The 15592-nt window shown below is 48.3% G+C and overlaps 1 protein-coding gene across 3 annotated transcripts; it reads left to right on the top strand.

Annotated features, from left to right (window-relative positions):
• Window positions 1–578: 578 nt before the first annotated feature.
• Window positions 579–14215, top strand: dcaf5 (ddb1 and cul4 associated factor 5). Of its 3 annotated transcripts, none has more exons than XM_064320151.1 (10): window positions 579–1050; window positions 2674–2817; window positions 2998–3034; window positions 3173–3312; window positions 3931–4060; window positions 4713–4926; window positions 9891–9957; window positions 10087–10214; window positions 12171–12461; window positions 12494–14215. In XM_064320151.1, exons 1-10 carry the CDS (start codon window positions 843–845, stop codon window positions 13613–13615), a joined length of 2481 nt encoding a protein of 826 aa, XP_064176221.1. In that variant the 5' UTR covers window positions 579–842; the 3' UTR covers window positions 13616–14215. The 3 variants fall into 3 exon arrangements, with proteins under 3 accessions (XP_064176221.1, XP_064176160.1, XP_064176125.1); XM_064320090.1 differs by having other exon boundaries at window positions 12171–12517; window positions 12559–14215; XM_064320055.1 differs by lacking the exon at window positions 579–1050 and adding an exon at window positions 1131–1360 and having other exon boundaries at window positions 12171–13608.
• The last annotated feature ends 1377 nt before the right edge of the window (window positions 14216–15592 follow it).

Genomic DNA, 15592 nt, shown 5'->3' with positions numbered 1-15592 from the left:
GGACATCATTGTGACCACAATAACACAAATAATATCACTCCAAGACCTGTAATAAAGAGGAACTTCAAAAGGTAAGTTGGGTGGCAGTGTAGCCTAATGGTTAGAGAACTGAGATTGCAATGACAAGGCTGTAGGTTTGATTCCTATGCATGGTACTACCATTGTACACTTGAGCAAGGTATTTAATATGAATTGCTTGTGCTTGATTAAATATCATTCAGTATAAAAATTGAATTTAAAGATAAATTGAATGTCAGCTATGTAAATCGCTCTGGATAAGAGCCTGTGGTAATTCCCTAATGTATAAGAGTAAACTTTTGCATGCACGAGGTGAGAGGGAATATCTCGACTAATAAGCAATATGTGAAACTGCCTGGTGCAGCATTCTCGTGCACAATTATTTTCACTTTAATGTTAGACATGCAATAAACGTGCATTGTCCTAGTAATAGTTTCTATTATTTTTTCCTCATACTATGAACGTGACACTTCTGCATCTATCGGATCTTGTGCAATGTGTTATTTAGAGTACAGCGATCACAACGTGCACCACAAATCTACAGTGACTTCGTCTGGGTCAGCTGGGCTGATGATGTCGGCAACGGAGGAGGAGGCTCGCGCAGAGCAGGAAGCGACGCGTGTGGAGTGTGCAATGCAAACAAAATCTTCGTTGTATTGGGGGCTATTTTTTTCTTTACCACGATGTAGCCATTAACAAAACAGACACGAAGAAAACTTTAACGTCGTCTACAGTCGGACAAACTCCACGTATGATTGTGACACTGCGCATATTATAAGCAAGGGGCAGTTAGCGAGCTGGCTACAACGAACAGCCAAAGAAATATGAAAGAGGTGAAGGGCTGCGGTATGCGTTCTTCCGTGGGGTTCCTATCCCGGAGAAAGATCACCGGGCACCCCCTAATGAAGGAGGAATTTCAGAGACTCAGACTGGCCGGGTGCACAAGTCTTTATAAGAAAGATATGCTAGGGCATTTTGGATGCGTTAATGCCATAGAGTTTTCCAACAATGGAGGAGAATGGCTGGTGTCCGGTAGGTTGGCATGTCTTCCGTTTCCCCTCTTCGTGAAATATTGTTATTCACAGCTAGCTAATGTAGGGAATTGATTGGTGTTACAGCAATCGATATCATTTTCTGAGTATCCAAAATCTGATGGTACAGTTGTGTACGTGGTGAATCTAACCATGTGCATGGAATAATATCTTGCTAACTTGCCTTGTGACTATAACCATAATCATAATAATTGTATAGGCCGTGTAGCCGATAGCCTGCTGCCGATTTGACTCGCTAGCTGTCTGAAAATGCAGGATGGCCAACTGGATTGCTAGCTGTAATTGATTAGGTAGCTAATGGTTGTCTTTGGAGATTACTTATCGCATGCACAATTGCATACATATTTAACATAGCTATACATGCTGTGAATGTGTTCTCCAAGGTAGCTATATTCTACTGGGCTATGCACACTTGTCTAGCTTTCAAACAAATCTCATACAACCCTACGCAGTTCAAATGCCGATCTGCTAACGTTAACTGTGTTGCTGGGCAAGGCACTATCCCCAGCTGTAAATTGTATCCAGCTAAACTCTCTGGTGTAGCAAGAAGCTAACGCTACCATGAACTCCAGCACAAAACTTTATTTCACTACCTTGATATTGTAAAGATGTTTGCTAAGTTGGCTAACACTACTTTGTTGAACTGCTAAATTTAATTTAGAGCAGCCAGACTACCCAAGTTAGTTATGAAAATAAGAACGTTGCTGGCCACCTAGTAAGCCTGCTCGGTAGTTATCTAACTTGACTAGCTAAACTCGGTTAGGCCAGGAGCAACTTTAATATAGATCTCGACGTTAGCTGTCAGTCAGAAACTAAACGTGAAGTAATTTGTAAAGTTCATGCGTAGCTAGCAGTACCGTTAACGTTAGCTAGTTGACCTAACCAGCGAGCCTGACAGCACTGCTGCTGCGTATGTTGGAAAAGGTGGCGGCACTGATAGCTGTCCAAATGCTTAGGTACATGACGTTTATTGGCTTTGCTCTTGATGATTCCTTCCAACAAGGGACCCATTTTACTGACAGATGAGGTAACGGTACGGTTTGCGAGCTAAGGTGAAATAGGTAGTCGGTCAAAAATGAATTTTATAAAGGCTCTCACGTCCGTTGCTTTATGTAAAACAGCTCGACGTTAAATAAGGCTGCCGTTGTTGTCCAGCTCCATATTAATGGCGAATACCCCCTCTGCATATTAAAAGGTAGCTAACGTTAGCTAGAGGCAGTGTGTTACCGACATTTCGTGTCATTTCGACATGTCGTTGTTAACAATGAACCAGGTGTTTTGTTTATCATGTATTAACCAACAATCTAGTCAACATTTTACACTGTCAAGTGTAGGCACCACCCGATCAAGCTTACTTTTGATAATAGAAAAGTGAGAATATGTGTTGTGGCAATTTGCAGCCATTCCTCCGTGCAGCATCTATCCCCAAGATTACTTGTTTGTTTACGGGGTGCAAATGCCACAGGGGCCAACAAAGAATAGTAGCATTAATCCACCCATGCTGTGAAATATCTATATATGGAACGTCATTAGGGGGTCGATCGGATTGTGGCTGTGTGCTGTGTTTGACCCGGAACTGTGTGTCTTCTGCCTGGTGCGGCAGGAGGAGATGACCGACGGGTGTTACTCTGGCACATGGAGAAAGCGATCCATTCACGAGCCAAGCCTCTGAAACTAAAGGGAGAACATCTATCCAACATCTTCTGCCTGGCCTTTGACAGTACCAACAAGCGTGTCTTCTCTGGGGGTATGTTTGTCGTTCCTTATCACTGGCATTAATCATAAGAGAAGGTAGAAGCAGTGGTGAAACATGACAGTGGTCCTTTGCTGTTGCTTGTTATTTTCCACTTGCTGCCTGCTTGACTGGTTCATACATGGATTGCACTGGTGCTGTTTGTGTCTTGATACGTTTGTGTTTTCCTTGAAGGTAATGATGAACAGGTCATTCTTCATGACGTGGAGAGGTAAGCAATGAGCAATGACATCCGGAAAATGCTTTCATTTATTTTCTTGTAATTACTTTTTTACTAATAATGATATCATACCGATAGCAACTACAAATAAAAATGTTATTTATTATGCATTTCCTTCGGCTCACGTAGGGGAGAGACACTGAACGTGTTCTTGCACGATGATGCAGTTTACGGCCTGTCCGTCAGCCCGGTCAACGATAACGTGTTCGCCAGCTCCTCTGACGATGGTCGTGTTCTCATCTGGGACACCCGTGAGCCCCCACACGGAGGTACGTGAGGCAGAAACACCCAAAATGCACCATCGCTGTCGGAATGAGTATTTCTGACTGAAGAGGCGCTGTGAGCAAATTAAAGACTTTCGGGAAGGATTGTGCTCTACCTCCTTTGTAGACTGTGGAGTTACCGAGGGACGCACTGAACATGCAGAGTGAGGCTAAATATGGGTGCTAATTATGACTGTGCATAAGGTTGCAGAAGTCCTGTTGCATTTGATGCCAGTGTTTCAAAGTTAGATGTTCCTCTTTTTACCAAGTTTTGCAATTTTCTATGTAAATTATGCCAATCTTTAGCTGTTGTGGTCATCCCTGACAAGGGTTTCAAGCAAGAATATAGTAAATTGTAATGTTAGCAAAGCTGATGAAGAACATTTGAGCCTAATTTTAGATCTGGTCTCCATTTCTGTTTGAGTGATTTTGTAACGCTCAAAGTTGGCTCAACCTGCTGTGTTCTCAGTCCGGATCTGTCGTCGCGTTAGTAAACAGGGCGAGATGCCTCCTGCAGACACACAAACTGGAAAAACAGGGAGTGTTTTCTGAAGCTAAGTCAGTGGGTGCGCTGCCAACGACGCTACGTTTCTTATGCTTTCTGTGTTTTCCTTTGTGTTCTAGAACCTTTTTGCCTGGCCAACTACCCGTCGGCGTTCCACAGCGTGATGTTCAACCCGGCCGAGCCTAGACTGCTCGCCACGGCCAACTCCAAGGAAGGCGTGGGGCTGTGGGACATCCGCAAGCCGCGCAGGTGCGCTGGATACAGAATGAATCCTTGGTTTTGCGTGCCTGTGCCACCCTTAAATGCAATCCACTGTGCCCAAAAAAACTTAAGCTCAAGTTGTGTGTGGGGCCTGTCCACCAGGGGGCGCTAAAGTATTACCAACAAAAATAGAATGCATTTGGACTAGTGGGGAGCTGCCATTTGCTTCTCAGTTTGCGCAATCATTTATCTCCCTCAGTCAGTGCGGTGTTTATTTAGTAGGCCATTTCATGCATACTGGAGAGTAGTGCAGTATTCGCATTACCGCTCAAGACTCAATTTCTCTGCTGTTATGCTTTTTTCAGTCAAGTCCAACACAGACACCACAACTTGTTATTCAAAAAATGAAATTTGACATTGAGAACAGTGCAGCTCAGAAGATTTAGATCCGCAAAGTGGACTGTTGGATTTCCATTGTATGCTTTGTAAGGTTGTTATTAGGCAGGTGGTGACACTTTATTTTGGCTAAGAACATACTACTCTGGTATATTCTCTCCCCTCTGTCCCATTCTATTCCTGATACTCTCCTGCCTTTGGGCTTCATGTCCCTGTTTTACCTCCTGCTTTGTGAAACTCATCTGTGCCCCTGGGTTCTCTTACCCCCCCCTCATCCCCCTTACCCGTGTGCCCCTTCCCACAGTTCCCTGCTGCGTTACGGGGGTAGCCTGTCGCTGCAGAGCGCCATGAGCGTGCGCTTCAACAGCACGGGCACCCAGCTGCTGGCGCTGCGGAGGCGGCTGCCCCCCGTCCTGTACGAGCTGCACTCCCGCCTGCCCATCTTCCAGTTCGACAACCAGGGCTACTTCAACTCCTGCACCATGAAGAGCTGCTGCTTCGCCGGGGACCGCGACCAGGTGAGGGGGTTGGGGGGGGACGCGGGGAGGGGGGAACCTGGGCCCTGCGTGGGCCAGCCGGTCACTGCCTTCCTCTAACAGCATTTCAGTTTGTGTGGTTTACGTTATCTTTTTTTTTTTTTTTTTAAACACTTTTTTGATGAAGTAGATTTTCTCTTTTGGCTCTTTTCTCTGTGTGAGTTGATTCAGTGGACAGTTTGGTTTTAGCGTTTCGCGTTTTTTGGGTTTTTTGGCTTTAGCTGTGACCGAACAGTGTCTGGACGGTGTATATTTCTTCCTCCGACACTACTTTGTTTTTTCACTGTGGTTCGGTAAAGCATGTGTATCTTGTCCAGTGACTGGCAGAACCCGGAAAGCTCGTTTCTTAAGATTAAAGGAGAATTTTTAATCGTGTCTGATTCAGCCACTTAAGCCGTGACAGCCTGTTTACGTCGCCCTTCGTCTCGCAGGCTTGTTTACGCCGGTTATTTCTCCTAATGCTTTTAGCGCTTCGGGTTTGATTGAGCTGTTGGCACACTGTAATTGCAGATGTCTGTTATGTGCACGTCTCCTGTTTAACACATTTATGGAACTCATTTCAGGCACTTCAGTGTGCTTCTAATGGGCCACTGCATGAAGTGGGGAAAATGGCAAAAAAGAAAAAAAAGGAAATTGTTGCAGCTTGTCTGTGGTTCATATTTGGCATGGCCAATTGAATTCCTCTGTTGTTAGAAGTTTAGGAATCCATGCAGTACTGTGCTGTACATTTTAAAACATTCTCCTCCCAGAGAAAATGAGCTGTCTGGTTACATTTCAGTGAAACGATGGGATTTAGGGAATGTGGCTCATGTTACTACTAAACAGTGCTTCAGGATGGCTGGACAGCCCCTCATAAGGAAAAAGGCGAGTTTTGAGAGGAAGATTTTAGTGTCCATAATTGACTGTGTATACAGTCACGAGGGTCAAAAACTAGTCAGTCCAGACCTTGTAATACAGGCAGCATCTTCTACAGTGTAGCCTATCCATTACTGCACTGGGGAGTTTAGTATCAAATTAAGTCCATGAAACATAACTGTCCCCTACTGGTCCAGTAATACAACTTCCAACAATAACAGTGTTTTCCCAGGATGCTTTGCATGCACATACTAACCAAGCCCTGCCCACCCCATTTAGCTTCAGCCATTTGGCAGGAGAAAACCACAGAGCTTTATGGCTGCACTAGATCTCCCAGAGCTGACTCCGGGGGAACAGGCAGGCGACGGGACCAAAGTGATTTAGGTAAAAGGAGCGAAACGTTGACCCCTCCGGCGCAGCGGAGCCCCGTGCTGGGGCGGAGCCTCTCCCCCGCTCGGCGTTCGTTCAGACGTTACATCACCGCGCAGCCACGTCCGCTAGCGCTAGCACGGCGCTCGGGTGTCTCAGGAATGCGCGGACGTCCTCGCCACGCCCTTGGTCAGCCTTCCTGGAAACGCAGGAGGTTTGACGGCTTCATGATGATTCTCCCGAAAGAGTGCAATGCCAGCAGGGTGAACGCTCAAAAGGAGGAGGAGGAGGAGGAGGAGGGAAGGGAGAGGAGGAGCAGAAGGAGAAGGAGGAGAAAGAGGAGGAGGAGGGGTGGAGAGTTAGAGAGGTTGAGAGGAGGTGAGCTGGGGTTGAGAGGAGGAGCAGAAGGAGGAGAAAGGAGGAGGAGGGGTAGAGAGGTTGAGAGGAGGTGAGCTGGGGTTGAGAGGAGGAGCAGAAGGAGAAAGAGGAGGAGGGGGGTAGAGAGGTTGAGGGGAGGTGAGCTGGGGTTGAGAGAAGGAGCAGAAGGAGGAGAAAGAGGAGGAGGGGGGGGTAGAGTGGTTGAGAGGAGGTGAGCTGGGTATAAAGTGAGGAACAGGAGGACAGGGCAGAATGGCGTTGGCATGGTTACAAAAAGGCCAGCAGGTCTGTGTGTTGGTGAGCTGTGTGGAGACGCTGGTGATGTTCTGCCAGTCAGCACTGACACTGTAGGGGAAGGAGGAGGACACACTGGAGACCCTTTATTTGCTTGATTCAGCATAACCTCTTAATTAGTCCTCTGGGAACTGAGCTTCTGTTTAACTAAGCCTGCTATTTTATTTGAAAGATGATGTAATATTGAGAAACACTGCAGTCGTTCCTTTGCCCTTCTACATTTGGCTAACCCGCTGCATGTTACATTAGCTGTGGCCATTAACCTTCATAGTTTTTTTCTCTTTAGCAACTGCAGGGTTTCCCCACATTTTTGAGTAGCCAACCAGGTGAGAAAAGTAGCCATCTAGAAGTGTTGACGGTGTGACAAATAGTTCCGATGTAATTTTTATTAAATTAATTGGCAAACCTTAAATATATGTCTGAAAGTAGCCAACCAACCAAAGGTCTGTAGTTAGCCATTTAGCCAACAGCAGAAGTTTGGGGAGCTCCTTGCAAGCAACTGTCTGCAATGTTAACCTTCCATTATCCTTGTAACATGCAAAATGACAACATAACACTAGTAGCCTTTAAGGCTAAAAAAGTGAACCTGCAGTTACCAGAACCTCAGTCTGTGGCTCTGTGTAGCATCCATCATGAGTAAAATCCATGTAAATCAGGAGTAGCATGTCTCTAGTTAAAGCTGCACCTGGTTCAATTTACTGTCCAGCAGCTTTGAAGTTGTTCTGATTAAATGCTAATTAAATTTTCTATGACATTTTCTTTATTATTTCCTGTACATGCCTACTTCATTGTGACACTGTGGTTTCATGGTTATGAAAGTTACATGACACAGTGCATCTAGTTTGCAAACTCGGGCAGTGCTGTTTTGCGTGAAGTGTTGTCAGCTGGTTTGCAAATTAATGTTCAAATTTCCGTATTAGATTTTGACCCCTCTTCCAAAAGTAAACCAAGCACTTGCCCTTTTTTTTGGCTTTACAGCAATAAAACGTACAATTGCGAATGGCCAGTTTTTGCTTGGTGGAAGTTAAATGGTGAATGGACTGCATTTATATAGCGCTTTTATCCAAAGCGCTTTACAATTGATGCCTCTCATTCACCCATTCACACACACACTCACACACCAACGGTGAAAGGCTGCCGTGCAAGGTACCAATCAACTTGTTGGGAGCAGTTAGGGGTTAGGCGTCTTGCTCAGGGACACTTCGACACTCCCAGGGCAGGGGATCGAACCGGCAACCCTCCGACTATCAGACAGCCGCTCTTACCTCCAGAGCTATATCGCCCCTTTCTCAACATCCTTCGGTTTCCTGTTCCTATTAGCCTTCGAGTTAGTTTTCGGAATGACCGCTGTAAGTAGTGTCACATACTTGTTTGAAAGCAGAGTTGTCCCACTTTCCTTTCTGGAGTGGCAGACTGAGTTATTGACTTCCTGACATTGCACGCATACCTGGCCAAAGTGCCCGTTCCAGCAGAAGCTCCAGGAACGCGAGCCACCATCTTGTCGGTTTGAGGCAATCTAAGCCGTTATAAGTTTAGGCTGCCTTTTCATAGCAGGACGTGCGGGTTACCGTGCGCTTGGTAAGAAACCTGCGCTTTCTGCTGTAAGCAAGTGTACCACTTGTTGCCTAGCAACACAAAATTCATGCATTTTTTGCAGACTGGCAGAGATTGCTTGCTGTTCGTGCATGCTGCTTGGTTCTGAAGTCACAGATTTCCCCCCCCCAGCCACCACATATTATTTTAATGAACCTGCTTCCTGAGGCTGTGGGTGCCCACATCTTCTCCCCCGCCTCCGGGCGTGTCGGAGCACCCCGTGGCCCTGTCCTTAAATCCGGAGACGGGGGTTGTGAGGTTTTCTACGCTGCACAGATGCTGCGCTGCGGTCATGTGATCGTACAGCATGTGGCCTTGCTGTGGGATCGGGCCAGAGGAACGCTGCTGCTTTCTCCCCCTCTCGTTTGAGAAGCTCAGCGCTGCCGAGACACAGTGCACGTGCCTGTGGCCTGCTGTAATGAGCTAGCTCTCTGTTTAATGGACTGCTGTCAGGCGGTCGTTACCCATGTGGGGGGGACGTGGTGTTTTTTTGGTACTTCATTTTGCCCCTGATTGCTATTCTGAGGCTTATACGTTTTGTTAAAAAGCAAGTCTCACCACTTCATACACAGTCTCCTGTTTTTAGATGGCCGTTTTGAACATTTTAATGTTAATTTGTAAACTATTTAAATTAATTCTGTGTGGCTTCTGTTCCTCTCCCCATGCATGTCGATTTTCAGGTGTGACAATATTTCAGAAACTGTGTTTGAAGGTGTTTGAAGGTGTTTGGTTAAGGAAACGTCATTGCGTCATCCTTTCTTTTAACACAAAACCGTGCTGTGGATGCCAAAAACGCAGAGCGTGAATCATTCCTGCACGACGGACGCTTGGGTTTTTCCGTTTATTCCAGCTGTGTTGCTATTGGATTACCTCAGAGTCTCAGATGTAGATTAGGCCCGTAATTCACCATTAGAGAAAATTGATCTTTTGGTTGCTCCAGTGCTGTCTGTTGAGGCTTTTTTTTTTCCACAGACTACCCCAACTCCATCGCAACAATGGCTCATTATTTCATTACTGGTACATGGCAGCACCTTGAATGCAAATATCAGTCGCTGTGACTAAGGCTGAAGGTCTTTTTGTTGCCTTTATTTATTTGTTTTATTCTTAAAAAAAAAAAGGTTTTTCCTGCCTACGCACTATCATTACCATGCAAGCTGTGGGACTACAACTCCCAGTGATACCACTGATTCCTGGCAGGAAGTAAAAATAGCTGCCCCCTTTTTTCACAGCTGTTTGCAGCTGGTTCAGGGGTCTCTCTGGAAATGTGTGGCCTCTGGCTTCATTGTTACTGCTATGAAGGAGGTTGAGGAAATGTGGTGCAATGACTTAATGAATTCCCTTTTTTACAGAAAGTAAAATGAAACAGTATGCCTCTTTTCCTCCATTTGTTTCTCGAAACTGTTGATTTGATTTGCGTCAGTTGGTGATGTGAATCTACTCCACTCTTTATTTTCCAGTACATATTGTCGGGGTCCGATGACTTCAATCTGTACATGTGGAGGATTCCCAAGGATCCGGAAGCAGGTGGGGAAGTAGATGTACACGTGTGTGTGTGTGTTTGTATATGTGTGTGTGTGTGTGTGTGTGTGTGTAAGTATGTGTGTGTGATTGTGTTTAATAATCTGAATCTCTGCTTTTTCTCTTTTTCTGCAGGGGGCCCTGGTCGAGTGGTGAACGGGGCTTTCATGGTGTTGAAGGGACACCGTTCCATCGTCAACCAGGTGCGGTTCAACCCCCACACCTACATGATCTGCTCTTCAGGCGTGGAGAAGGTCATCAAGGTCAGTAATATCCCATCACGCCTCATTGCATCACTTCCTGTTACAGTAGCTCCCTTCCTGCTGCTGTTGTAGTGTTGAGTGGGTGGACCTTTACTGCAGATGCACCTTCTTTTAACCGGTCAAGGGGAAGAAAGTAAAGGTGTGAAATTCACCTGTCTGCTTCTTCTGAAATAAGGAAAACTAATTAGAAATGGGGTGAACACTCAATTAGCGAGGGATTCCTGTCTCTTTTTTTTTTTAAAGCTTTAAACCATGAAAAGAAATCTTCAAACAGCACTCAGATCAGTCATGGCTGCTTGCAGTTGGGACAGAAGACTGCAGTCTGTAAGATAAGGGGGTCTGGTACAGCTTGTCCTGATGTTCTCTAGTGGGTTTGGAGAATACAGCACTAGTGTTTTTTGGGAAGTCCCTGTCCCTGTCCCTGGGAGTTTGGATGTCTAAACTTGTCTTTGGAGAGTCTCAGATTTTGGGGTTCTAACCATCTGTTGCCAATTCTGATGATTGGAATCGGGTGGCATCAGCAAGAGCTCGTCTAGAAAGCTGAATGCTGGTCAGGTAGCTTGATCTTGAAATCAGCAAACCTGATGCAAAATCTAAGTTTAAGTTGCCTCTATTTAACGCACGCGTGATGATTTTTAGACGTACTGAACGTTATTTTATGACCACATTTGGTGGTAGTTTACCTTTTAGATCCTACATTTGGCTGCACTTTGCACCCCGCCCCCCCCCCCCCCCCCCCCATTTTATTAGACTACATTCATGGCATTTCCACAAACTGACCTACAGCAGCTCTGTAATGCCACACAGTCAACTGCAGGTGGCGCCATACAAAGCAATGTTGCAAATTGCAAGCAGGCTGGAATTCCCTTAACCGGTAGCATTATCGAGGAGCGGCTTGATTTTTCACATTTTATATGCTTGCCTTGCAGGCATTTCTTCACATTATTAAACGGAAAGAATTCTCGTGAATTTTATGGCGGTGTCTGCGGTCTGAATTCTCTTGTTTAATTATTCAAGAAGAACGCCGTGCTGTTACCCCGAGACCTCGCTGTGAACTATGCTTAAACACCCATGTAAATGTATGTAAATGTGCAGCACGTCAGACACGCCTGTCCGGCTCACTCGAGTGCTAATGCGGGCTGTGATTGCAAAAGCGCAATTTACCCCCAAATAAGACGGAGCAATACCTGTCATAGCCTGAAGCTACAGCTGCATTCCAGGCAAAATAACAGGTCTGTTCACCGACAATTATCCAAAAGGGGGGGGGGGGGATTCTCCCCCGCTGTCCTTTCTTACCCCTAACTGCTGTCCTTAAGAATCCGTGGGCTGAATTTCTATGGTGTTCTTAAATGTTGCTTATTTTAATTAATGGTTATGAAAAACTGAAATTAGTGGGTCCCCCCCCCCCCCCTTGTTCTGGCAAGCACCAGCATGTCATTAAAAATTCAAAAACTCATGAAATTGTTTATTGGTGCAAGACTAGACTTAGACAGCAGGTTTCACTTGTAAAAAACTGAAAAGGCTTTCTCCCCGTTCATATTCTTCTCATAAATCACACAGACTGCGTGGCTAAGCGGTGAAATGTATATTTGAGGGTTTTTTGCGATGAAAGGTAGCAAAGCTTGTGGGGGCGCGGGGGGGGGGTGTATTCTACACTTTAGGGGTGCATTTGCAGGAAACAGGGCTGCCTTGTATCCCCCCCCCCCCCCCCCTCTCGATATTTCACTCGGTAGAGATCAGATAAGAGATCCTGGCTTTCCCATTGTGTCAGCACCTGTGTATGAAAACTGACACCCGGAGCCAGGTGCTCTATGACAAGAAGGATATTAATTACCGGGGGGCAGATGAGACAGTTTTGTGACTCTTTTAAACCTGACCCTACATTTCTTTCTCTCCCTCCCCATCCCTCCCATCCCTCCCATCCCTCCCTCCTCCCCTCCCTGTTTGCGTGTGAAGGTGTGGAGCCCGTACCAGCAGCCGGAGAGCATGGGGGACCTGGAGGGGCGTGTGGAGGACAAGTCGCGCAGCCTGTACACGCACGAGGAGTACATCAGCCTGGTGCTGAACAGCGGCAGCGGCCTGTCGCACGACTACGTCAGCCAGTCCATCCAGGAGGACCCGCGCATGATGGCCTTCTTCGACTCGCTGGTGCGCCGGGAGATCGAGGGCTGGAGCTCCGACTCGGACAGCGACCTGAGCGAGGGCGCCATCCTGCAGCTGCACGCCCGCGGCCGCCGCGCGCTGAGGGCGGGGGCGGGGCGGGGCGGGGGGGCGTGGCCTCCCATGCCCCCGCCCCCACAGCCGCCGCAGCCGTGGCCGCCGCCGCAGCCGAGCGCCGCCACAGCGACTCGGACCACTCCTCCTCTTCCTCGCTGGCGGGTCCGGACGGGGCGGCGGCCCTGCTGGACGAGGGGGAGGGGCTCCCGCGCCGGGGGGGCATGGTGGGCCAGTCCTACCAGTCGGTGCGGCTGCTGGACCTGGCCAACGACTCGTCGGACTCCAGCGGCTTCTGGCCCGACCCCGTGCTCCGCCCCCGCTCCCCCAGCCCCCGGGGCAACTCCAGCCTGTCCAGCCGCAGCACCTCCCCCGCCCGCTCCAGCTCCTCCACCTCCTCCAGCTCCAGCTCCAGCAGCGACGGGGAGGACGAGGAGCGGCGCCGGGCCGACACCCGCCGCCGCAACGCCGCCCGCAGGCGCCGCATGCGCTTCCCCTACCAGCCGGGGGACCGGCCCGAGTCCGCCCAGGCCCTCTACCCCGGCGTGGACTCCTGCAGCTACCCCAAGATCGCCGTCGAGGACCCCTCCTCCTCGTCTTCCTCCTCCTCCTCCTCCTCCTCGGTGGACGAGGCGACGGCGGTTTCGGGCGACGTTCGAAAGCGGAGAAGCCCCCAGAGAGACCGGGACGGACGGCCGGGCCCCGAGACCCCCCCCGGATCCAGCTCCGCCCCCTCTCCCGAGCGCCCGGAGGGGGAGGCGGGCGGGGCAGCGCCGGAGAGACTTTCGGGCGGATCCCCGCCTCTTTCGCAGGACAGGCTGGGTGAGAGGACCAAGCCGAGGGGCGGGGCCCGGGACGGTCGCGGGACGGGGGCCGCGGAAGGCGCCCCCGAAAGTCCGGGTTCGGCGCCGAGCCACGGCTCGCAGCCCGCCGACGGGAGCAGGGGCATTCTGGGACAGCCGAGCCCCGAGCTGAACGGACAGCACCGCGAGGACCCCCACACCTCCGCGCCCCCCGAGCCCGATGCCGGGGGCCGCAGCAAACCCCAAGCGCAGGAGCCCGCGGGGGAGACCCAGCCCCCCCGGAGATGCCAAACCGCCGGCGCCGCCGCACTCAAACGGACTCGGCTCGGCTCGGGCGGGGCGGGCTCGGACAGCCCCCCCTCAGAAAAGAAGCTCAAGACATGATGACACCTCTTCCAAGAGCGCCGTTTCTTTAGCAACAACAACAACAACAAAAAAAAAAGACGATGAGCCACACATCTTAGATTGGTTCTTCTTTGGGTTTTTACAATCCATATGTCTGTTTTTCTTTCTTTTTTTCTTCTTTTAAAAGAGGGTGCTGCGGAGGCCGCCTGTGACACTTGGATCAGACTAAGCACTGCTGGGGGAAACCTGCAGGATAAAGAATAATGATTGGATGATGGAACGTCACTTCCTGTCACTCAACACTCAGAAAGCAAAGCAGATTTGCTGGCCACCGGTACATCTGTGAAGCTTCCTGCCTGAACTGTGTCATAACTCCTGGAGACCTGTTTTCACAGCTGACAGTAAAATCAATAATATTATTAATAAATGCAGACGGTAATCATACTTAGTGCATTTTTTTTTTGCAAACTGTTCAGTTTTAAAATTCATTTTTAAATTCCACGTTTTTGGGCTTGCTTTCTCTGTTTGACGATATGAAAATTGTAGACACGCACATGCAAAAAAAAAAAAAAAAGATTTGCGTAAAAGATGAAGAGCCCTTCTTACGTGGACTGGATTCAGTGTTTTGTTCTGGGTTTTTTTATTTTATTTTGAAAAACGATATTTAAGCTGTTTCTTGCTGAAAGAGAAGAGTAGGCCAGGGATCCCTGCACTAATGTTTTTGCAGGAAGGTTAGGGTGTGTTTCTGTGCTCGGCCCGGTATTAATTTGAACAGTCTCATCGTGTTGCATCTGTTCTTGAGTTGTGCATCTTAGTTGTTACTTCAGTGTTCGGACAGTTAATGCTTCATTTTACCTGAGCCCTACAAAGGTTTGCATTTCAAAAGAAAGAAAAATCTCTGTTCCAACCGTTCTTGCGATACTGTTTTGGGACTGTTTGTTATAAACAGACATTAAAAAGTTCCTGAAAATAGAAAAAAAACAAAAAAACTATTTGTTTTGATTTATCCCCACCATTGGCGTAAGACACGGTCATGTCACGGCTCTCTGAAGGGCTAATGCTGTTTTAATGGAGTCTGCGGGTGATTGTGAAGGGGAGAGATCCGGTCCGTTTCAGGGGGGACACGTCGATGTCGGTCTGCGCTTTCTGAAGTGGAGCGGCACGCGTGTGATAATATTGAGCTACAGCTGGGAGTTTTTTGTTTTTTTTCTGCCTGGAGCGCTGCTGGTTCGTTGTGTCATTTGTTCCATTTCGCGCCTGATCGGGGTTATTTCACCTGAATCTGACAGAAAGCCACAGACAGCGCTGTGACTCAAACTGAGTCACGGCCTCTCTGGCCAGACGGGTCGGTCGGAGGCAGAAGTGACTCAGCCTGCCGCTGCTGTTCCTGTTCGCGTGCGGGACCTCTCGACACCTCCTGGGTCAGGCGGTCACTCTCTGCCCCCAGAGGGATTTGAGGCATACAGGTGGGTCTTCCAGGGAAGAATGACACACACATACACACACACACACACACACACACACTTTAAATGTGTTTTTTTTTTGTGTGTGTGTGTGTGGCCATTTCTGCTTGTTGGAAGAAAAAAAAATAAAGTTTCTCCTACAAGCGGAAATCGCAGGCTTCTCTCTCCCACTTCTCCTGGTTTTTTGATAAGAGGAACTGCGGAAAGTCAGTCAGGTATGTGAACTAAAACTAACGCGGGGAAATTGCTCTGCGCTGCTTCAGATTGCATAAAAGTCCCTTTTGCCTCGTTGTGCGTTCTATTTTGAGAAAGCTGACGCAAGGTAATTGATTGGGTTTTCGTTTTGTCTGAAACGGTCTCCTTTGAGGCTCCTTGATTCGGAGTTGGAACTCTTGAGGACGGCTGCATTCCTCCCGAATACCGAAAAGCAAACAATCCCCCTCTTTCTCGTCAGACGTCACCCCCGCGCCCATAAAAGGCAGTTGCCCCCCCACGCGATTAATCACAACCCAGAGACCCAAAAATGGGTACATTTCTGAAGTTGACGTGGCCA

The sequence above is a fragment of the Anguilla rostrata genome, chromosome 1 (genome assembly GCF_018555375.3).
Source record: "Anguilla rostrata isolate EN2019 chromosome 1, ASM1855537v3, whole genome shotgun sequence".
In the NCBI taxonomy this organism is placed as follows: domain Eukaryota; kingdom Metazoa; phylum Chordata; class Actinopteri; order Anguilliformes; family Anguillidae; genus Anguilla; species Anguilla rostrata.
The sequence above is the reverse complement of the archived record's forward strand: the minus strand, read 5'-3'. Positions and strand labels throughout refer to the sequence as shown.